The sequence below is a fragment of the Anguilla anguilla genome, chromosome 3, assembly GCF_013347855.1.
Source record: "Anguilla anguilla isolate fAngAng1 chromosome 3, fAngAng1.pri, whole genome shotgun sequence".
In the NCBI taxonomy this organism is placed as follows: Eukaryota; Metazoa; Chordata; class Actinopteri; order Anguilliformes; family Anguillidae; genus Anguilla; species Anguilla anguilla.
The window spans coordinates 29,508,348-29,532,374 of record NC_049203.1 but is presented as its reverse complement, the minus strand read 5'-3'; the positions used below and the strand labels follow the sequence as shown (position 1 = coordinate 29,532,374).

The following is a 24,027-nucleotide window of genomic DNA, read 5'->3' as shown; positions in this document are numbered from 1 at the left end:
CTAAACATTTTCATTGGTCGCACCGGTGCGCCTGACATTTAGCAGGTCTGTCTCTGTGTGTGTATGTGTATAGCATTATTTTTTTCCCACCCGCGTTCTGCGAAGACCCACCCCTACTCTGCCTCTGATTGGCTCTGACCGTGATATTCGTCTTCGCTGAATGCGGGTGGGGAAAAAAAATAAGGAATGTGTGTAGTGATCCGCGGATCGGAGTTATATCCACGGGCACCGCGGTTAATCGGGCGGGCCAAGTCATAAAAATGTACATTCTTGATTAAAAGCGGATGGGTTGTGGGTAGGTGAAATAATACATCATTAATGAGGAAAATATTAATTACATTCTCTAAAATGTGAACATATTTTAAGCTCCATTTTTCGTCAGGCACGAATTAGCAGACTAGACTCTCATTGTGCCAATTGCGGTGTCCATTTGTCTTTAGCAGCAATGGAGGCAAAAAAGATCAGAGAGAAAATTAAAAAAAAAGGAAATGCAGAAAAGTTCCGCTTGGCATTCAATGAAATACTTAACCGTTACGAGTCAAGTGCTGGGTATGTCATATGCAACAGCTGTGAAATAATAAGAAATAAAGATAAAGTGTGATCGGGTATTGGGGCCACATTGAGGGGAAAAACATCTGAGATTTCGAGAATAAAGTCGTAATTTTAGGCTACGTGGGGAAATATCAGAAGAGCAGCCTGTCGCCTGCGTTAAAATGAGGAACGTGGAGCATCTTGTGAAGTTATACTTTAGTATAGGTTTCACAAATAACGAGATACTTAATCTTTTAGCACATCAGCACCCCATTATCATAAGTAACAGGACTTTGAAAAGCGCCCTGTACTCCTCCGGGAGCAGCGCACACTTTTGTTTGAGTTATTTGAGTTTGATTTATTTATTTGAGTTTGTCAAGCACTTTAAACATCAGAACTTTTTAAGTTTATTTTTTAAACAATTGAGGTTATTGCGATTTATTTTTTGTGCAGTGATTTAAATAAAGAAAAAACATTTATCTGCACCTTTATTCCTGTTTACAATCATTTATGTAATGTGTTAAGAAATTATCAATGTGTATGGGAACTGACAAAAAAGGTAACGCTTAAAATGTATTATTGCGGCGCCAAAAGGCGCGGTGAAAAATTTTGGGTGCACCTAAATTATGTGCTGGTGCACCTAAATGAAAAAGTTAGGCGCACCAGTGCAACCAATGTAAAAAGGTTAGTCTGGAGGCCTGAGTGTGATAAACCAGGCTAATAAATTATTTGTGCGGTTGCATCAACAACTCACTGCCTGTTCTAGAGCCTGACTGGGCCGATATTTGCATTTTTGGACCATATCTGTATCTGTAGTCAAGGACAACGTGGCCGATATGTAGGACCGATAATAATTTTTTTTTTTTTAACACTGACCCATGGGCGCTCCTAGCACTCCATCTAGTGTTTCTCGCTGCCCACAACATCAACAAGGTTCATGTGACCTGGAACTATTTTCTCAGTGTTCATTTCTAAAATTGGTTGACAATGTTAATAATGTTAATATTATAATAATAATATAATAATGTTAAATATTCTTTAATAAAGTTATTTGTTTAACCCTCTGGGGTCTGAGGGTTAAATGAGGCACACTGGTGATTGTGCCTGCTCTGACATTTGTGTAAATTTCATCAACCTTATATGCAGTGATTCCAAAGTGTTTCATACCTCTGTTTTCAGCACAAACTCAGCTACAATAATATGGCAGCAGTAAGTAGGTCATAATCATGTGTGGATTGTAAATTGCTCTAAAATCACACAAACTGTAAACAGTAGTTTTGAACATGCACAGGAATGTTGTAATAAAACACACTAAACAATTGTGACTAAGACGTTTAGTCACTGAAATGTGTTCATCAAGGTCTTGGGTATCAAATGATGACAAAATATTTTAGCAAATCCAATGAGAAATATAAAATAAATTGCTAAATGTTAGTGTTGTGCCTAATATTTTTCAACACCAGGTGAGAATGGGAGGGCAAATGGCCTTTCTGTAATGAATATGCATTGGGTAGGAGGACCTGCCAGCTAAGTAGGCTATTCACACCTGGCCACATGCCTCCCCACCACTAATACAAAGACTCAGTGAGCCATTTAGAAGACAGAAACAAAGACATCTTTTGATATTAGAACATTTATTGAAGTAAACTATATGCATGGAGGATGAGATGAGACTGGTGGCCTCTTAGCTACTGGTGAACTAGGCCGTGTTTCCTGATCAGCATCTCTGTAAATATGATGAAAACAAAATTGTTAGGAAATGTGACATCAAATCAAAATTTATTTATATAGCACATTTCCTTCAACAGGTGAAAATTAAATGTGCTTTACAAAATAGGGACAAACCACTAACTAATGAAAACAAAATGTAGGGAATGTGACATGGTTACATCATATACAAACGAAGAACCAAACAAACACAACCAGACGCAGAGACAGAAGCAATGGTTAGAATTGTTCGTAGTGTGGGAATTTACAAGCGCGCATATTAGTGAATATTCCTACAAACACACAGAGAATGTAATACAGCACACATTTACAAATAATGCAAGCTATCAACGAAACAACATAAGCTAAACTAAATAAACATTGATATTCTTCTACTCTACACGCAACTCATCAATAACAATGCCTCAATCTGAAGTAGGCTAGGTCTGTTTAGCTAAGAGGTTATTTTATTGCTATTTCCCAAGCTTACTTACAGTATGCTAATATTGATTGTGCGAGGATACTAAGTTTTCGAATCTTAGCCACGCCACTACACGCCAGGCATGGGCTATATTACCAATATGATCGAAAAAAGTACAGTCTACCTGCGACTTCTAACTCAAGCAGACGCAGAGAGCCTAGCCTATAGAGATGCAATAGTTCGTAGTATGGGAATTTACAAACGTGCATATTGCTGGATATTCCTACAAACACAGATACGTTGCAATACAGTACACATATATATGATCATAAGAAATATACTTACGCATGAAGTTGATCCTCAGCTGGATCAGTTCGCTGTTCGAAATGACACCGCACTTCATCAGTGTCGGCTTCCGGACGGACCATTTTCCAAAATTAAACAAAATGTTTACCTCAAAAGAAGTGAATTAGGCTACACTTTCTATCCCGACATTCTATCCCGCTTTCGCAGGCTTGGTATTTCTCTCATGGATCTTGCATCGCCCCTCCCCTATACTCCTTCTATGGAGAGTAATTGTAATGACGTTTACCTTTTGAATGCGATATGGGCGGACTTCCTACTGAGCGAAATTCACATAGTAATGAGTAAGGATTAACGAAGCATACATGGTCTAATTAATCAAATGTAAAACTTTTAAAACAATTCCTATTATTTGCCAATGGGCGCATTGGAAAGTCGCGATTCTAAGGTTTCTGTCAATGCTTTTGTTGCGTCTGTATGATAACAGCTTGTGAAGTTAATCATCCAAATAGAAACAAAAGTTCATTTCATCTTGTCGAGCTCCCGACCCCAGAGGGTTAACCACTTAGTGCAAAGCCCCTAGTGGTTGGCACGCCGGCGTGCCAAGATTACTGAACTCAGACATTCAGTGCTACTGCAACCAAAGTATGAGTTAAAAACAGAAAGGCTTTGTTTTAGTTTAATTAGTTTTCATTAGTAGATGATACACGACAACTCTGCCGAATATGGAGTTTCGCAGTGCCACCATTGTTGCTCTGGTATTCATTTAACTTGCACCCCCTCCCTGCAGTCTCATCTGCAACTATACCCCCCACCTATGCCATAATGGACAATATTGTCTATCTGGGCATTCATAAAAATATTCTTTCACCACTCAAAAATTGTATTCCGTCATAGCAACAAGATAAACCCGACAATACCCCTAAGCTATGCCAATACAGCAGTGAAAACGCTGCTCAATAACGAAACAAAGTTTTAAAAAATGATACCATGTCATTCTACAGTCAATATCTGGGACTAAATATTGAATAAATATACAACCTTACTATTGGTTTTACATGTTGAGATGTCCTTTTTGAGACTGAGTCCTCATATATTGTCTTGGACAATCCGTTTGTGAAATATACATGCATTTGTGATTCCTGGGTACCTTCCAAAATAGCTGTGCGTAATACCACACGTGTTGTTTACGGTGTTGTCGCCCTTTTTAGTACAGTCTGGCTTGATTGACAATTCATTTATTCAGTAGGTGAGAGTATAAGCTTTCTAATGATGTATAACATGTCTAATTTTGCTTTTGGAATAGCGTTTTTTAGGTCAGCGTGACCAAAATTTTTCTTATCGCGTTCACTTACGCATTCACTCTGTGTTAGCAGCAAAAGATGCTGCACCTAACGAAACGTGGTCAACAATTTTTCATAATTTCTAGGAACATACTGTTATTATTGAGGCATAGCTAAGCCATATGTTTGCTGATTGACCTATCTGACATTGTTTTCTGGAGCAAAACAGAAGCAGTTAGACTGTATCATTGATTTACTGTCTCTCTCTATCTACTGAACACAGATAGAATTTCATCATTGCTATGTAAGTATTAATGCTCAATATTTCGGTTATATACGTTATTTTTTTAATTGAGTGTCTTTAAATAGGTTAGTGATATTATATAACGTGGATATTTCACACTGTAATGTAAGCGTTAGCTAGTAGTGTAATGGTTTTTGTGATGCATGCAACAGTGATGACGAGAGTGTTGGAACATTGCCAAAACGTGGTGGAAAATTGTTTTCATATCGTCCCATCCCCATACAAGAAAACATACGAGAGTACAGAGTAGGGATAAAACGGTTACCGGTTTTAATGATAACCATGGTAAAATTCCCGACGGTTAGTATTACCGTTTCAAAATTAAATTATCGTTAAAACCGTGTTTGATTACCACGCTTTGAAAAACTCACGGCCTACTGTCCAGATTCAACCAAAGTTAGCAACAGTCTCCCAGACGCAGGCACAGCATGCAGCGTTGGATTTATTTATTTATTTATTTATTTATTTATTTATTTTTGTCAGTGACATTCCATTTTGCATTTTTGTATAATATCGCATTTATAATTGTTATTTTCTGTTAAAAACATTTCATCCATATTTAGGGAGATAGTGAACTACTTGCAAGTTAAATGACACGTGTAGCCGTTTACTAACACCCATCGCACCATTTCAGGCTGAAAAATAACCCGTTAAACCAGAGAAATTGCCAAATTGTAGAATCTTTATTGCTGCAGAATGCAGCAAGGCTGACAGCATCGGCGTAGGAACGGACGCCACAACGAAACTTCCAGCACGTCACAACGGATACAACAGCTGTTTTAGAATGTCATTGCATCGTTTTTGCAGCTCGGATCAAAATCGGTGTGACAGTACCAAATGAGACATTTGTTTAGTTTATGCTTGCAGTGCCACATCCAAGACATTTAAACTGCAAAGCTACACCTCCAACCTAAAGGTTAAGTTAGGTACATGTAACAGCTAAGTTAGGTAGCCTACATGTAACGGAGCGAGTCCTCCGTTCCTTAATATCACGCAAATGCTACGTGTAACTTTGTTTACCATTTAAAAAAATGCAAGGATGTAATTTTTGGAAATGGTTTTATTTTTTTTTCATTGTTGTAATTGAATTGGTGAAATGTTTTTAACTGATTCCAGGAACTTGATTGAAGTGTAGTTCTGCCATTCTGTAAACCCGACCTGTAAAAGGTTAAAGTTAGCATTCAAAGCCATAGCTGGGGCGCCATGGTCTATGTGCTGCACTGGTTGTTAACTGTGCACGTAACTAGGCACGTAACTATAAATAGTACTGCCGTAGGATTTAACACTAATAACCGGAACATTTGTGTTTGTAATTTGTTTGGAAATGCGCACGAGAAAATTAACTTCGTAAAAGGTGAAATGTAGTAGTACAACTTACCGCATTGTTTGGTTTGGTGTGGTGTTGGCAGTATCCAGGGATGCAAAAGAGGCGGCGCTGTCTTCTGCAAAACTTTATTGATTCAGGAGAATGTAACAATTAGGGCTGCCCCCTAATAGTCGACCAAACCATTAGTCGATGAGAACAGTCTTAGTCGACCAAGTTTTCATTGGTCGGTTAGTCACAGGAAAGAAAAAAAAAAAAAAAAAACCCTCGAACTCCATTCGGGAGCTGTCGTTAAAAAATGATTAGACTGTCGGGCAGGAAATCATCCAAAGTGTGGGATCATTTTGAGTGTGTAAAGGACGACCCCAAGAAGGTGACATGCAAACTCTGCATGCAAATATGTTTGCGTAGGTGTTTTTTTACTCTGTCTCGTACTTTAGTTTGGTCCCTGGGGTCCGGTTTGCTGTCGGACTTCCACTCACCATGTACGAAGCATGCATGCGCTTAATGTGGTAGTAGAACGAATTGAAAACGCTGTAATGTTCTGCAAGGCCGTCTATTCCACAAATGACATGGAAGTTAGGGCTACGACCATGTACTCTATTTATCTGACTCGATAGCCATTTCAAAGTCAGGACCATAAACATGAAACAAGTCATACACTGCCAACTCATTGCTGCCGTTAAATGTGTTAATGTTACATTTTTGTTTGCATTCTGACCTCAGAAAAAATTTAGTTTTCATTCCATATTGAGGCTACTTCTCCGTAGGACTGTTTATTTTTGCACTGATATTTCAGTTTGCTGTGTATTTATTTGTTTGTTTATGTAATTTGTATGTATTTACATTTTAAAAAGAAACGAAAATATTTTTTTCAATTTAGTTTTTTAACAAAAAGCTATTTTTTTTATTTATCATTTGTTTTATAAGTTATTGTGTTGGTGTTACAAGTTCATAGGTTGTGTGATGTCATACTGTGTTGAAATAAATTAACATGTTCAGTCTCCTTGCTGGTTGTTCCGACACATTCAGAATCATTACCGCTTTTTCCGTTAGCATTGTCGTTATCAGGTGGCTCGCTTTGTGCGTGCACTTGTAAAATTTATATTTTAAAGTCTCATTATTACGGTTTTGTAATTCTCTGTAATGTAGCACAGTTTTAACAATGTTACTTATAACATTCTTTCTCAGTCCTGGAACTCAAACCATTTTCTGATGCCCCAAAAATATATATATTTAAATAATTAATTTTATATCATAAACTTGCGATGACTAGTCGACTAATGGCTTGAACTAACGACTACTAGTCGACTAGGAAAATCTTTGGTCGGGGGCAGCCCTAGTAACAATACTCTACCAGATGTGGGGGGAGATTGTAACCACAGTTCTTCTTCTGTTAAAATTGTTAGTGTGTTGTGTGGAAATATTTTTACATTAAGATGTGCATTATTGTTACAATTGATATCTTTTAGGTCAGTAAATTGTATAATTGTAAACTTTAATTGATTTCCCTTAGTTGGAATGTTCCAGGGGAGGAGCTTAGGAGAGGAATCTATATAAGCCAGTCCCAATCATTTAGTGGGAGGAGAACTGAGGAGATGGAGTTGCGCGATTCAATAATTGAGTATCTACAAAATGTTTATACTGCTTCATTATATTTTTTGTTCTTTGTTTCCAAGTGCTTTTGTATGTTTGTTTGTTAGTTTGTAAATAGTTCTGCCAGCCATAATTTCTTCCTGCACCTGTGGAAAAATAAATCCCTCACTGGAGGTGTGCACTTGACTTGTGTGATTCCATTACTGCTGTAGTTGCTCTACCTTCCCGTCACAGTACACATTAAAGTAACAGGTCAATATAGCTTGCTTTATATTAACTTACCTTTTATTGTATTGAATAAAATATCACTCTGGAACTCTGTTGTAATGTGTTTTAATTATGGCCGTCGACCGGTTAAGAAAATGAGTTGGTTAATTTTTTTCCATTAGTTGGATTAATCGATCGATTAATCTGTAAATTTTAAACCTGTTCATTCCAGTGAATTTTTATGTTCCAATGACATCTTGTTTCAGAAATCTCCTTTCTTTGAAATGAAAACGTAGCTTAACCTTTTATTGAAGCTATTTGACAAAATATATATTTTATCCCTTAGTAACATTCCAACAGGAATATATTTTTCTCCACAGTGCACTCTCCCTCAATCCTCTGAGTCCGACATAAATGTCCATTTGAATCTCTCGGAATCTGACGTAAGCTTATCTCTCCGTCTATAGATTCATCTCGCTCTCTCTCTCTCTTCCAGACCCTGAAAGTAGATAAGAGAATAGTCCGTTTGACTATTCAAACTGACTATAGTTAATTTGTCTAACAACATCACCGCGGCCACTAATGTTTCCAATCACATATAGCTACTGTAGCACTAGAACAACCATCGCATAGTTGTGTGCTGCCCTGTTTTTCAAAAGCTTCTTAATCACTTTAGCACTGCCACCTAATGATCAATAATGAGCAAAAAATAATTGGCCTGTAGTTTATCCCACAATTAAGCCAAATAAATGAAATAGAAAATTCTTACCTGGAATTATGCTTTCATGTCCCTCTAAAGCCAGTTCTGTAAGCAAAGGAGGATGTTGACATTCTCCGGGTTTAGCGAAGACCGCAGTTTATTCACAACCAGTCCTGCCGTGCTGAGTACCCTCTCACACGGTACAGAGGTGGCTGGGACGCAAAGCAGTCGCATGGCAAGCTTTGCAAGCTGTGGCAGTTGCAACTGGTGGATCTTTCACCATTTGAGGGAGTTTGCAAAATCATCATCCAGCTCAGCCAACGATTTGTAGACTACCAATTCCCCTGCAAGTGTTGGCTTCGGCTGCTCTGAATCCACCAAGGTGTTATCAGCATGGAAACAAAGTTTTCTGAAAGACTGGAGCTATCCGGGGGGCTTGCTCCAAGTTCAGTTCTCGTCCCATCTTGAGAATTTCATCCCAGACAGCTTCACGTCTCTCTGTTGCGTTGCATTGAAGTGTCTTAAAGCGAGGGTCGAGAGCAGTGGCCACCTCGTATTTCTTGATCCATGACCAGTAAGGCTGTCAAAAGTGCCATGAAATTGAGTTTGAATATTAGCTTTTGTAATTAGTTAGACTTCGAATATATTCGAATATCATTTGCCTATAATTCAATTAAGCTGCTTTTTGTCAGGCGCGTGATGCACGTATGCATGTGACGCTCCCTCTAAACTAGCCTGCACGTTATTTTCCACAAGCGGGCAGTAGAATAGAGGACATCGGTGAACTTTAATACTAGGTTAGTACATCTGGGGCCTCATTTATAAAACGTATTTTAGATCAACTGTGTGGCGCGTACGTAGAAAATCACGTCAAAGGAGTGATTTATAAAATTTCAACATGACTCGATTTGACTGTGGAAATGGCTGTGGGTCTACGTCAGGTCTTCACTTGACGGATGCACGCAAGTTCATTTTACAAATGAGCCCCCTGCAGTTTCTATAGCCTAATGCGCAAATGAATAAAGCACATTCCCATGGATGTAATTTGCCACAACTCGGCATTTATTAATCACAATAATAGGGAATTGATTGTTTATAGGAAATCCCTGTTTATTTCTTAACACAAAAACGATTAAAACGGCTAATCCCTGTAGCCTAAAACAACATAATTTACTTACTCGGTTTAGTTTGTTTAACTTTTTATCATCCAGTTTTATCAAAATCTTCAGAACAGAAAGCAAACATAGCCTGCCAAGGGGACATTATTTAGCCTAAATTGTTAGCTGACTAGATCTGTTGAACGAAGTGAAAAAAGAGACTGGCTCGCCAGGCTAGCTGACCAGTAACGTTAGGTGTCCATGGAGCTGAAAGTATCACCGGAGGTTATTGACAAGGAAAACCAGACGATACACTTGCTCTGGGTCCAGGGCCGAACGTTTTTTGTTGACAGAGGAAGTAACGCTAGCATAGGAAATGAACTTTGCGTGCTTGAATATGATTCGCCGCATGAAATTAAAGCCTGTATATTCACGTTCATTACAAAACGCGGGATCCAAAACTAATATTTGAATGCTCAAATTTAGGTTCGAACTTACAAAAAGAAAAGATTTTCGAATAGTTCAAACTTTTTGACAGCCCTAATGACCAGTTGTCCATTCTGAAGGTTAGATCCTCCATCAGGGTAGTTTTGAATCGTTCAATGAATGCTGGGTTGTTTTCGGAAATTGTCATCTGCGCCCGCACGTGAGATACAGCTGGAATGACAACACTGCCAGTGACATACTCGCTTCCACCGAACAATTCTGTAACATCCAAGCATGGTTTCAGTGCAATTTTCAGTTTGGCTAGCTGCTCCCACTCGACCGCAGAGAGAGCCCTCAGTGTCGGTTTTGTTTCAACGATGCTGTCGACAGCGTCTTTTACTTCAAGTAGACTGCTGATCATGTTGCGGGTCCTATTCCATCGCGTAGGGATGTTTTGTTCCAAACATTTGTCAGGGAGTCCAAGTTCCTCTACTTTTGAACATAGCTCGTTCTTGCTAACAGAGCTGTGCTTAAAATTGCAAACAATTTTACGACAGCGATTCAGCAACCTGTCAATTGACGCAGTCTCCAAACCTTTCTTAATGCTCAACTGGAGCGTGTGTGCTGCACAAAACACGCTGTCAAAGTCTGTTCTGTTCATGCCCAAAGCGATATTCCTTGCGTTGTCTGTGCATACGGCCTCAATTTTTCCATTCATATTCCATTCTTCAACGACATCTCGGAATTCAGTTGCGCACTGGTCCGCTGTGTGGCGTTCGGTGACATGTTTTACTTGCAGAGTGGCACTGTGAAAAATCCATCCATCATCAATCCAATGCGCTGTGACTCCCAGATAACTGTCATTTGATATTGAGGTCCAAAAGTCCCGTCAGACTGACAAAGTTAGCTTTACTTAGCACTTGTTCCAGCTTAGTTTTCCCCTCCTCAAACAGCTGCTTTATGTTCGTTGTCACCGTCGATCATGCTGGAAGTCGATATTCCTTTGAATCCAATGCGAGCTGTGGAACTGCTTCTAACCCCCTGTCCTTGACCATGTTAATTGGCTGGCCACTTGATGCAATCCAGACTGAAATTGCGTTGGTAAGTGCTTTTCTTTTTGATGCACTTAGTGTTGACTTGAAATCTAGAGTAGTTTGCTTAACGTTATGTGCTGCCGAGTTAGCTGAGTCAGTTGTGACAGGGTGTGTGGAGTAGGGATGTATCCGAATACTGTATTCGGGAAAGCACGAATAATGCGATGGAAAGAGATATTTCTTCTATCCAAAGTTGCTCGTTATTATTCGGATTTGGGAAAGAAAAAAATAAGTCAGCTCAATGTCGCGTTCTCATAGCCTCTATCTAACACACACACACACACACACACACACAGAGAGAGAGAGAGAGAGGCCGTTACACACACCAATAAACTTTGAGCCACTGCGCTGCAAAACGTTTAATAAATAAGTTCCATGTGTCAGCCACTATATAAAAATGCCCATTCTGTTTGCAACATAGGACTTTGATTTCACTAACTAGTCATTTAATTTACTACACATTATTGAAAAACATACCAATCGGTATATTCTGTAGTCGCCCCCACCGAGTCAGGGCACAGCAGGCAGCGGGCTGAGAGCTGACCGTTCCCGGCTATCACTCAGGGAAACTCTCGCATCGAGGAGGAGGTGCGGGAGCTAGCGAGACACAAGTCTGGTGTGGCAGCTGGATTTCTTTCAAACCCCTGCAACCTATGCATCAAAATCAAGCTTAGAAACCTGTAGTTTTTAGCTGCGTTTGTTAATTTCCTCCTTTAAAAAAGCCCAGTAGAAATATTGAAAAAAATGACGTTTTACCTTGTATTTCAGTCGGTATTCATCCGTTTAAGATGTAACATGCTGTATGTATCGTCATAGGTCCTGGCTATAACGAACACAAAATCCATTCATGGTAACAGACTTTGCCACCAAGGGAAAATATGAGGTCATCAAATGGTTTGCAGTCTATTCAAACTTAGTTCTGTAGGGGGAAATAAATAAATAAATAAAGATAAAACAGGCAAAAAAAAGTTCATGTAGGCTATTACTGTTATATACTGTTGTAAAGTAGTAATTCACGTTTCCCTAGCGAACAGCAGTAACGTTAACACATCAAGAAATGCGAACGCAGCATCAAATTATATGTTTCTATATATCTTTACTGTAAATAGTGGGGGGTGGGGGGTGGGGGGTGGGGGGTTGCTGGGGTTCAGACAATTAATAAAACTTAGTTTAGTTAAAAAAAAAAAAAAAAAAAAAAAAAAAAAGATGAAAAGTACAGTATGAGGATGTGGAAATATATTTCATAATGAATTATCTGCTATTGCATTGCCAGTGAATATTAGGTTAGAAAATACAACATTTGCCTGATTTAACGTGACTTCTGGTATAAACCACGCCCACTTCCTGTGTTCTATCTGAATACAGATAACTTTGTTGGTTGAACAGATACAGATAATGACGTCTCTGCACACCCCTAGCGTCTTGCGACCTCGCGACCCGGATGTTAGTGACCTTTGCGCAACCTGCTGTTTTCGAAAAACAGCAACTGCTCTGCGCATTTAAAATGTAAAAAATCACATTTAAAAAACGATTTATTCATTTAAAATTAGTTGGCGATTAAAGCATTAGTTGATTAATCGGGCCAATTAATATGTTAATTGGTACAGACCTAGTTTTAATGGAGGAATATTTATTTATTTATTAGGGGTCCAAGCAGCGAAGCTGGTGGAACCCTATTGTATCTGATAGGATTATTATTATTAGGGGTCCAAGCAGCGAAGCTGGTGGAACCCTATTGTATCTGTTAGGATTATTAGGGGTCCAAGCAGCGAAGCTGGTGGAACCCTATTGTATCTGTTAGGATTATTAGGGGTCCAAGCAGTGAAGCTGGTGGAACCCTATTGTATTTGTTAGGATTATTATTCTTATTTTTCTCTGCTAAAAGTGTCTGAGGCTCAGCAACCATAAGTCCCAGAGCAACCAAACCATACTAGGCTATTAAAGGTTTGTTAGTAAAAGCGTTTTAGGATGAGAGGATGAATACTTTTCTTTGGCATGGATCCATATGAAGACAGTATCGGGTGAGTTTGTTTAGTCTTTAAATCTGTCATTATGCTGAGAAATAGCTAAACCATTTTATTGGTAGGTTTTGAGTTTCTGTGCACACGCACGAAAACACGCTGGTATAATAAAACAATGATGGCAATACATATATAGTCCGCTTTGTTCCGTTGCTACCATAACATAACAAACTATCTTGTGTCTACAGCTGCAGTTTCTCGCTGCAATTTCTAATATTGAATATAAACAAAAGACGCAATTTATGCTGTACTCTGCCAATGTCTAAATAAATAATACGGTACTCCGAGTGCAGGTAGCAGGGGTGGCGAGTTGATATTTCGTTTTTTGCTACTAAAAGTTTGTTAGTAAAAGCTTTGAGAGGATGAATCATTACTTTTCTTTGGCATGGATCCATTTGAAGACAATATCGGGTGAGTTCGTTTAGTCTTTAAATTCGTCATTATGCTGAGAGAAATCGTATTCTCAATTTAATCTGTAAATTGACTGTAAGCTTAGGGTTGTAACTAGGTAGTTGTTTCGTAGGTGACTTAACTAGTCTGAACTATTGCTTGTATTTTTGCATAGACTGCTGTGTTGCTGTTCTTGTTTGTGTTACTGTTAATCAGTTTAACCTACAGGGTCCAAGTTGAACTATGCGGTTGTCCCTGCACTTGGAACGGTACTTCTCTCTAGGGTTTTCGACACACTTGTTCCACACGGCTGGCTCTTATTATTTTGCTTCTTGCCAAACTGAACCCTGGCCATCCTGTTTTTGCTGCAGAGTAGTGGTTTCCATCTTGCAGTGTAGCCTTTTTAGTTCTGTTCTGGAGTCTTCTGTAGTAGTCACTGACACATCCATGCCTACCTCCTGAAGAGTGTTTCTGCTCCGTCTGACAGGTTTTTTTTTTCTTCTTTATTATGGTGAGAATTATTTGGCCATCAACTGGAGAGGTCTTGCTTAGCCTACCAGGTGATTACTGAGCTCATCAGTGCTCTCCTTCTTATGAATGATGTTCCAAACAGTTAATTCGATAAGCAATAAGGTTTGGCCTATGTCTCTGTTTTTGTCTTATTTCTCAGCCTCCTTCTGAATGATAATGAAGCCTTCCTTCATTATCATTATCACAACACTGGTCTTTATGTTTACAAATGCCTATAATAGACTCCAAAGGCAATCAAAAGCCTAGAATCAAGGCTAGATACTGAAAGCTCTCTTATACCTGCATTAAGGAAACAATTGAACACACCTGACTAATCAGAAACACCCGTGAAGCCATTTGTCCCAAACATTATGGTGCCATGAAATGGGGAGACTGTAAAAAGTGCTGTTATTTCTCTATTGTGAAACCAAAATGTGTAAAAAATACCCTTTAATAAAAGGTTAGAATTTGCACTTTAACCACATTTCACCCCACAGATTTTGACACATTTTCCTCCTGAAACAGCACAAAAAACCTGAAAAAAGGTCTGCAGATTCCATCTGTACTGGCTTGGAGGAAAAAAATGTCTAAAAAGCCAAAACAATGAAGCAGCTGTGTAACATACTATCAGAACTAATAAGGTTGATCAAAAACACCTTTGTTGTCCTCTTCGCGTACTTTGTATTGTATCCAGACGGCTGACGTTCTGGGAAAGATATAGGCTAGCGGCAGCCAGTCGGCAGTCGTTGTAATCTAGCCTAAATAACTACCCAACGTTAATATTTCCAAACGATAAATATTGCACCCCTAACCCCAAAAATGCTTTGCTATATGTAACGTGGTGTAACTAAGATATTTGCATGGCTAGACTATCTAGACATGTTGCAGCTATGAAACAAATACATCTTCCAATCTATTTCAGTCAACGTTTGGAAATGTGTTGTCTTGGCTGAATTTTATAGCTAGACTGTATTCCACAAAGTGAATTTATTGTTGTTATTATTATTATTATTACAGAAGAGTACGATGAAAAAGAATACATCAGTAATTATGTAATAATAACAGCACGTCAATAATACAATAAATACTACTACTACTGCTAATAATAGTAATACTGATATTATTACAAACCTTTGCCTGATTTATCCTGCTTATAGCTTGTCAACTCAATTAATCCTTACAATAATGGTCATAAGGTTTGTAATGTTTTAAGATGCTACAGCTCTTACTTCTTCATCAGGTAACAGCTAAACAACAGCTTAAATAACCCACCCTAATGTTCATTCATTAACTTTACGTTCTAGTTTGTCTTACTGTTGTAGTAATGATCGAGCACTGTACACCCAGTTTTTGTCAGCTGGCTTACCAGACTCGTTTGATTTACATATCTCACAAGTTCCTTTGTTTCCAACAAAGTTTCTTTAAGTTTGGTGGGATGGGTCTTGCTTTCATAGGTAAAAACAGCATTGCAAGCCCTACACTGTACATGACCAGTGAGCTTTTTGTCTCTTGTCGCAACAACGTCATATATCCACAACGAAGCCGTTTCCATTTCATTTGGGATTTGCAGAAGTTCTCCCTTTACAAATTTTTCATTTCGTCCACTGCGTAGTTAGAGGCTCACACACATGTAGTACAAAGAGTGTGTGTGCACAAAATGAGTGGAAAAGTTTATTTCTTCAAATAAAAACACATTTAAAACATAAATTGTAATTCCTTTTCATTTATAAAGATACAAACCCGAACCCTGGACTGAGCCTGAAGGTGTATGTGAGGGGAAAAAATGTCCCAAACTCGGCCCGTAACCAGATACTTTGTTGGGTCCTGTTGGGCTTGGGTCGGGTTGCAGACCTCTGCTTTATTTATGAATCTACTTTAATGACACCTTTTTCGATCCAAGCTGAAATAATGGACATACAAGCAGCTGGTTTATGTGTTTAGCAAAGGTGGGGTGAAGGTGGGTTTGAGGCTCTACTTTACTGTCATGCTTACGCTTTTCTCCATGGCTTTTCAGTTCTGAAGCAGAGGAGGGAGGCAGATGCTGCCTTGTTCTCTGAGCTGCACAGGAAGCTCCAGACACAGGTCAGGGCATTGCCTCAGCACAGCTGACATGTTATAATGAGGGTTTGTTGGAATTGCTACTAAGGTCTGTTTTTTTTAAATCTGGAACATAACCCATTATGACAAGAACTGGCACACTTTGTCATTTACCAAAAAATTTGAGTATCTCGCACTGCCCCAAGCCTGGATTTCAACATACCAAAGGTCTCTGCCTCCACTGTGACCTTGCAAGCTATGATGCAAAATGACAATCTGTGATAAAATACTACCTGATATTTGCATGGAATTCTATCTCACAAATCACTAACCACTGGAACCACTATAGCCTGTGTTTTAATGTGCTCTACCACATTTACACAAATAGTGCCTTCGTAGTACATTCCCCAAGCTTTGTATCATAAAGTTACGATTAAATTAGCAGATGCTTACATTAGATAATTTTTTCAAGTCAGAATATGAGTCTGATGGCAATCTATTAAAATGATAGGAATCAAGTCTTGGATTGAATTTTAGAGTCTGGAGTTCATTTTGAGTCATAACTATAATAGTGGCTTTGTGTGCTCATTGAATGGCACTTGTGTGGACAGTTTAGAAACCGGTGACAAAACCATGCTGTTATGTTTTGGGCCTAATTTTTCTGTGTTTGCTGTGCAGGGTGTACTGAAGCACAGATGGTCAATCCTATACCTGCTGCTCAGTCTGTGTGAAGACCCCCGAAAACCATCCAGGGTACCTGACCCAGTCGCACCTCTCATACTCTTTCAATGAGATCTTCATTATACAGCAATTAAACATTGCTATATCAACCAGCCTTGAATCTGTAATAGAAAATTCATATCCTGTATATTACTTCAATACTTAACACTCAAGTATTGGGGTAAATTGCATTTCAGGTAATGCAGTAAAAATTGATGTTCAGTAAAGTTGAAGTGCTCCTGTTATTTTTAACCAATTGAATTTTAATTCATTTCCTGAAATGAATTCAACTCAATTCAACACCACTTATAAATGCCCTGCTCTGCTGCTTTGGTGAATACGTACAGTACATTACCAGTAATGTAATTACACCAATCAAATTTGTTGATGGAATGATGTTGTTTTTTTAAATGACTTCATATTATGTATTCACAGATGCCTTTAATGGGGATGATTTCTGTAACGCACATTTAAAAATATTGTATGTCTGTTTGGCTGAATATATATTGGAACAGTGCAGGTGGTGCAGCTTTCTCACAGGTACAGTGGCATTGATGCCCCCAGTTTTGTCCTCTGCAGGGTGCCAGCTTTGGAGCACTGATTGCTCAGGCCCTGCCCCGAGATGCTCACTCCACCCCCTTCTACTGTGCCCGCCCCCAGAGCCTGTCGCTCAGCCACCCTGAACGATTTAGCCTTGCCCAGAACCCCAATAGCATGGGCACCAGTGGGGTCAGCAGCCTGGGGGTGTACAGTCTTAATGGGCCCCAGATTCTGTTGGCAGGGTGAGTTGTTTATCTTCCACGCCCCATCACTAACCAGCTCCTAATTAACACCCTTTTAGAATAATGGTAGTAAAACTGATAATTGTTGTAAACAGAATGAATATAATCATATTAATAAGTGCTTCCTAAAATCATACACTTTAATATACACAATTTCAAAACAAACACTAATACGGTTGGTATAACTAAAAATAGAGAACTGTGAAATGCATTGTAATGTTGCCTGTTTGTTGGCTTCTGTTAATGCATTTAAATATAGTGGTTCTCAGACTCTAACGTGCGTTTCCCATCACCAGGCACCAGACTGCAGCGGAGTCGCTCCGCCAGCCGCTGGGTTCTCACCTTGCCTGGAACCTACTCCCCACTGCCTCCCCCTCTTTTGCACCTACCTCACGGGGCCCGCTACTACCTGTCATCACATCTGCAAGGTCTGCTCTGCGGCAACAGAGAGATGGGGACAGCAATGGTATGTACCTGATTTTAGAAACTGTTCATTAGTCTGCAGGGATGGGATTGTACTGGATGTTGCCAGATTAATCAGGTAATTCCAGACCCTAAATATTTCAGCCAAAGAGGGGTAGGTCATAAACACATGCACACCCGCATGCACATCAGGAGCTTTTTCTGATTGAATGTTCATCAGTGAACCAATACTAGGGGCCTAGAGATATTTAGGGCTGAAAACTCCTAGTTTTCCCTAATAACATGATGTAATCTGTTGTGATTGGTCTCCTGAGCCACAGCGTGACTGAGTGCTGTCACCCTGGAGTGCTGCTACATTCTCCAAATTCTGCCTGAAGCGTGGCAAGATTTTGAGAAGTTGGAGGATGATAAGTATGTCTTGCAACGAATGTAAAAAGAAACTGCTGTTTCCAGGTAACACTACCAATTTAGAAGATCGCTTTAATAGATAGCACCCTTCCTTGCTCCTATCCTCAAGTAACAAATCTACACAGCATTAAGTGTAATTTTATTTTGGTAGAGGCATCACAAACAAAATTGGGGATGTTGTGCTGGCTGGGTTAACATAGTCAATAGAGAGCCATTTAATAAATTGATCAAAACCATTACCCCAGGTTACCAGCCGCCTTGTAGAGAGACTGTTTTTCAAATGCATACGGCCTGAAAGCAAGAGCTTGCACACAAATTAACAGAATGCGGTTCTATCTAACTATCACCACACATGCATGGATGCTAGCCTATGCCAAAAGCATATCTGTGAACAGAACCAGTGTTCCATTAGCTGCTACAAGCAGCTAATGGAACATCACACTGTTAATGATTTTTCAGAGAAAATAAACAGTACAGTTGGTGAATATGATTTTCCAAGGTAGTATCATGCGTCTGCGACGATGCAGCTAACATGTATCAGGTCTGTTGGGGTTTAACCCTATATAGCTAGCTGGATAATGTGTATTGGCCGCTACAGGGCTCCTATTAGAGAGCACTGAGTCACCAGGTGGAGTTCAACTTCTTTAATCCGTTGTAAAACGGTAAAATAATTACAGACAGCTATAAACTGTACATATCAATAATAGTTTCTGAAATAAAGCACAAAGAAATGGTACACGAATATCACAGCTCTTAAATATCTTCTCTCATCAAAGAATAAGCTGTTAATCACAAATTATCAATTACTGAAATAAAATGTACAATTCTTATGCTGTGTAAATGAAATAAGCATCCTCCTCAATTCAGTGATAAAACAGAAGCAGTTATTCTTCCTTTAAATATAATGTTTAGCCCCAAAAATCGTACCACACATTCGCTACAAACATGCATGGACATGTACAATAGGAAGTTAACTAACTAGCCAAATACTGATAGCAGCTTTGCTCTAAGTTGAGTAATAACGTCCATCTTAACCAAATTAACCCCAGATAAGTATACTTAACATGCGGTACTCATTATTACGAACTGAAAACAACTTAAGAAGAGCTTAATCTGCCGCAATAATAGGTATATATAGAGTCCAAAACTAACATTGTCTCTGACTTCTGTACAGGCAACCGCCGTAATGAAAGGAAGGCACGAAAATTCTTCGCGAATGTCTCTGAGGATAATGATGCATAACTTACGTAATTGTCGTACGTAATTGGCGTAGCCGATAACAATATACGATATAAGCCACACAGTCTCTGTAACGTGAAGAATTCACAACAAGGTCATTTCATTACTGAAAGTTGCTGCACATGCATGTCAGAGAGGCATGTTTTCTGTGAGATGTGCAGGGCATACACTGAATCTTTGCATTCAACACTGTTCTGAGGGTGTGCAAAACTTAGCAGTGGCTGTACTCAGCAGTGGCTGGAGCGAGACTGCTGGTGGGGCATTTCATAAAAGAAAACTGGCGACCACTGCTTTAAAGCAAAAGCAATGCAAAATGCTGACTGCAAAAATCCCACTGAAATTGATTCAGGATTCACCCACTAGATGGAACGCTTACATGGCGGGGTGACTCATTGCGATGGCCAGTTTTTGCAGTGATGTCAAACCCAGATGTGATATGGCATGTCTGATTGGAGATTTTACAGGCTGATTGACATGCTTGCATAACACAGGATTTGGTTGCACTACACCAAATGTCATTTTGTCCTCGCTTCTTTCTTAATTACGTAGCACGCACTGTAATCTGATGTTGCTTCTTGCAGATACTTAAAAAATTTTTTTGACCTCAAACGTATTTCATCTACACTATGGCAAAGAATTACATGTCCCTCACAGAGGTAATGGTAGGGAGGGCAAAACAGAGCTTTAGAATGTCGCCAGCAGTGCATGCGCGTGAGCTTAACAATACATTTCTCACGGAAAAGGTTTGTCGCCTTATTTTAGGTCATTACAGTGGTGATAGAAGTGACAAGAATTAAGTGGTATTGTGCTGTTAGACTTTATTGATCACCGTACAAGGTTAATGTAAAGTAACTAGCACATTCTGACAGCACTAACCCATAAAAATGTACTTTGAATGGTACTTGCTCAATCGAACGGTAAATGTGAAAAACATTTGATTATAGACAGCGGCACCAAACTTGTCCATCACACCCTCAATAAAGGGCAAAAGTCACGGTAGAAGATTGAATTAAATCTTTAAAAGTTATGTATTTTCTGAATCGTTATCGATTCTGCTTGGCCATAGTGAGTGAAACTAGGCTATCTGAGCATATAGTTGCTATGTAAATTACATCAGAAGAATTCAGTCTTGTTGTTTGCTACCTAAACTTCACAGCACACTCATCGCCGTTATCATGATTGTAGCATGAAGTGTCTATTTTCTAAATCCATTTAAACCATTCACCAATGAGCTGGGACTGAAGTTATAAGGCGGGATTTATCTAGTGTCCAGCGAAAATATTTACCTGGCTATCAGTCAGAATTCTGAGAGAACCAACTGCCATAAATGAGCACGTAAAATCTACCAGTAAGGGCTATTATGTCGTCAATGGATCAGAACCCCATAAATGTATCTATTGGTTTTCAGTGCTGTCAGAGTCCCAATCTTATCATTGATGGAATTTTGGGAAGGTGCAAGCTAAAACCTTCCATTTTTATTTGCAATATAGTGCATTATGTTGCTCATATCATTTATTGTGACTGAATGATTGGTCAAGTCATATCATGTATTGTAGAATTAGTGTTGGAGTTTACTGCAGTGGACGCGAGGGTTGCCTCGATGCGACTGCATGTGGCAGAGGAAAACTTTGACTGTTATTTGCGCTTATGCACTATATGCAGTATATCGGCCATTATTTGACTTTTTTGACAACATCGGGATCGGCAGTTATGCCGCCGATGTGTCCCGATGTTTTATAAGTATAATAAACAAAAAAAACAATGATTATTTATCTGTACTTGTCTGTTCGAACGTCGTAATTGCTATTTACTAGAATTATCCAGTAGAGGGGGCTCTAATACAAGTGTGAACTGCAGCAGCTGACGCGCTACTTCTCTAATAAGACGTGTCACTCGTGCCTCATCCAGTATTCTCCACTGCAAGACTTGTCTGCACAGATTCGATTGCCGCAATAAAGGTATGTATATTTAGTGAAAGTTTTTTTAATTAAATGCGTTTATACGACCACTATGTTTATCAATCCTAATTATCAAGCGAGCGAGCTAGCTAACATATTTGGTTCACTTTAGCAAGCTAGCTGGCTAGCAAGCCTTTATGAAGTGGCAGTGAGCACATAAGCAGCGTAGGATCTACATTTCCAGAGGACATCGCTGTATCTCAAATAAATAACCAGCCAAAATAAAATGGTGATTGAATGCATCACTCATTTGTTTTTTTATCTGAGATAATGATATTAGCTACTGTATGATGCTGTGTCAATGGCCAACGCGTTATTGCAAGCGAGTGTGTCATCTAGTCACGCGTCATCGTAGCAAGCTAACCAGACAGTAAAAACGCAGATAAAACACTTCTAACTGGATCTTTTTAAGCCATGTTATCTCGCTTTGTCGTGATAACATGAGAGAAGGATTGCTGTTGGAGAAGTGAATCAACCAACAGTTAGCGCGGGTAACCTGCACGAAAGCGCATTGTAGTTTTTTTCACGTATTTCATCTAACGTTACACTTGATTCACTCGTTAGCTCCGCTAGATAATGTCTTACTCTTTGAGATCATGTAGTAGAAATAAAATTAAAAAAATATAATTCATTTAACTTACTGAGAATATATAATAAGAAATAATGAGGCTGTGTCAGTAGCTAATGCGTTATTGCGAGCGAGTGTGTCATCTAGTCACGCGTCAGAGCGCATTGTAGTTATTTTCACCACCAAATTCTTATGGACAGGGACGCTCGCTAGATAGTCTTACTCTTTGAGATCATGTAGTAGGAATAAAATAAGAAAATATAATTAATGTACTGAGAATAGATGCTAAGAAATAATAACAAATTAATAATAATAACAACAACAACAATAATAATATTCATAAAAATACATGTTTGAAACTGGAAAACAGATTTTTTTAAATTAATTTTTTATAGATGGCTGGAAAAGAAAGGAGTAAAAGCAAGGTGTGGGGTTATTTTGATTTCACACACTTAAAGATGGTGTTAATATATATATTTAATTTAATAGCATCTTTTACTTTTTATCTAAAAAGTTCTTTGTGTGTTTATTTTTATTTTTATTTGTTTGCTTATAAGTTAAATGTTCTTAAATATAGAAACTTTAATAAAATATAATAAAAAAAGTTTTTCAAATTGATTTAAAAATGTTGACAAAATATCGGTCAAAACATCTGTAATCGGTGGGCTAGGACTTTCCAAAATCGGGATCGGCATCGGACCCAAAAATCTGGCATCGGTCGGGCTCTAGTTCAGAGTATTCAACCTTCTTGGAGAAGGTGGGACGGGTGCTGGAAAAGGTCCCGCTTACAGACTCCATTGTCGTACTGGGAGACTTCAATGCTCACGCTGGCAATGGCTGGGAAACTTGGAGGGACGTGATTGGGAGGAACGGCTTCTCTGATCTGAACCCGAGCAGTGTTATGTTATTGGACTTCTGTGCTAGTGCATGGTTTGTCCATAACGAAAACAAGGATGTTCATAAGTGTACACGGTACCAGAACACCTTGGACCAATGGTCGATGATCGACTTTATAGTTGTTTTATCAGACCTGCGACCATTTGTTTTGGACACTCGGGGGAAGAGAGGAGCAGAGCTGTCAACTGATCACCATCTGGTGGTAAGTTTGATCAGATGGTGGGGGAAGCTGCCAGACAGACCAGGTAGGCCTAAACGTGTAGTGAGGGTCTGCTGGGAATGCCTGGCGGAAGACTCAGTCCGGAATGATTTCAACTTTCACCTCCGAGAGAGCTTTTCCCGTATCCTGGAGGAGGTTGGGGACATGGAGTTTGAATGGACCCTGTTCAAAACCTCTATTGTGGAAGCTGCTTCTAGAGGTTGTGGTCAAAATCTGGTGGCAACCCAAGGACCTGCTGGTGGACTCCTGCGGTGAGGGAGGCTGTCAAGCTGAAGAAAGAGGCATTCCAGGCCTGGTTGGCTCTGGGAACCTCTGATTCAGCAGATAGGTACCGACCGGCAGGCGAAAAAGGCTGCAGCTGCGGCAGTGGCAGAAGCAAAATCGGGAGGAGTTTGGAGAAGCCTTGGAGAAGGACTTTCAGTCGGCCCCAATGTGGTTCTGGAAAATCTCAGGAGGGGAAAGCGGTACACCGTTCAGGCTGTTGTCAGCAGGAATGGTGAAACTCTGACCTCAACTGGGGATATTGTCGAAAGGTGGAAGGAACACTTTGAGGACCTCCTGAATCCGATAGACACGCCCTCCTTTTTGGAGCCGGAGCTGGAGCAATCCGGGGGATCAAAGTCCATCTCTGTGGCAGAAGTCACTGGGGTAGTTGAAGAGCTCCTCAGTGGCAGAGCACCAGGGATGGATGAGATTCGTCTGGAAATGTTAAAGGCTCTGGATGTTGGTGGTGTGTCTTGGCTAACACAAATCCTCAATGTCGTGTGGAAGTCGGGAACAGTGCTTTAGGAGTGGCAGACCGGGGTGGTGGTCCCCATTTTTAAGAAGGGGGACCGGGGGGTGTGTTCCATTTATCGGGGA

General features: G+C 39.5%; 1 protein-coding gene across 3 annotated transcripts in view; it reads left to right on the top strand.

Moving 5' to 3' along the window:
• tubgcp3 (tubulin, gamma complex associated protein 3) overlaps window positions 1-24,027 on the top strand; it is a 191,645-nt gene that overhangs the window by 8,364 nt on the left and 159,254 nt on the right. For all 3 annotated transcript variants that reach the window (XR_004764538.1, XM_035411093.1, XM_035411092.1), the window contains exons 3-6: window positions 15,929-15,996; window positions 16,630-16,704; window positions 17,251-17,453; window positions 17,750-17,919. Coding sequence is in view for 2 of the 3 variants with exons in the window: in XM_035411093.1 (XP_035266984.1) it covers window positions 15,929-15,996; window positions 16,630-16,704; window positions 17,251-17,453; window positions 17,750-17,919 (516 nt within the window). In the remaining variant the exon portion in view is untranslated. The remainder of the gene's footprint in view (window positions 1-15,928; window positions 15,997-16,629; window positions 16,705-17,250; window positions 17,454-17,749; window positions 17,920-24,027) is intronic.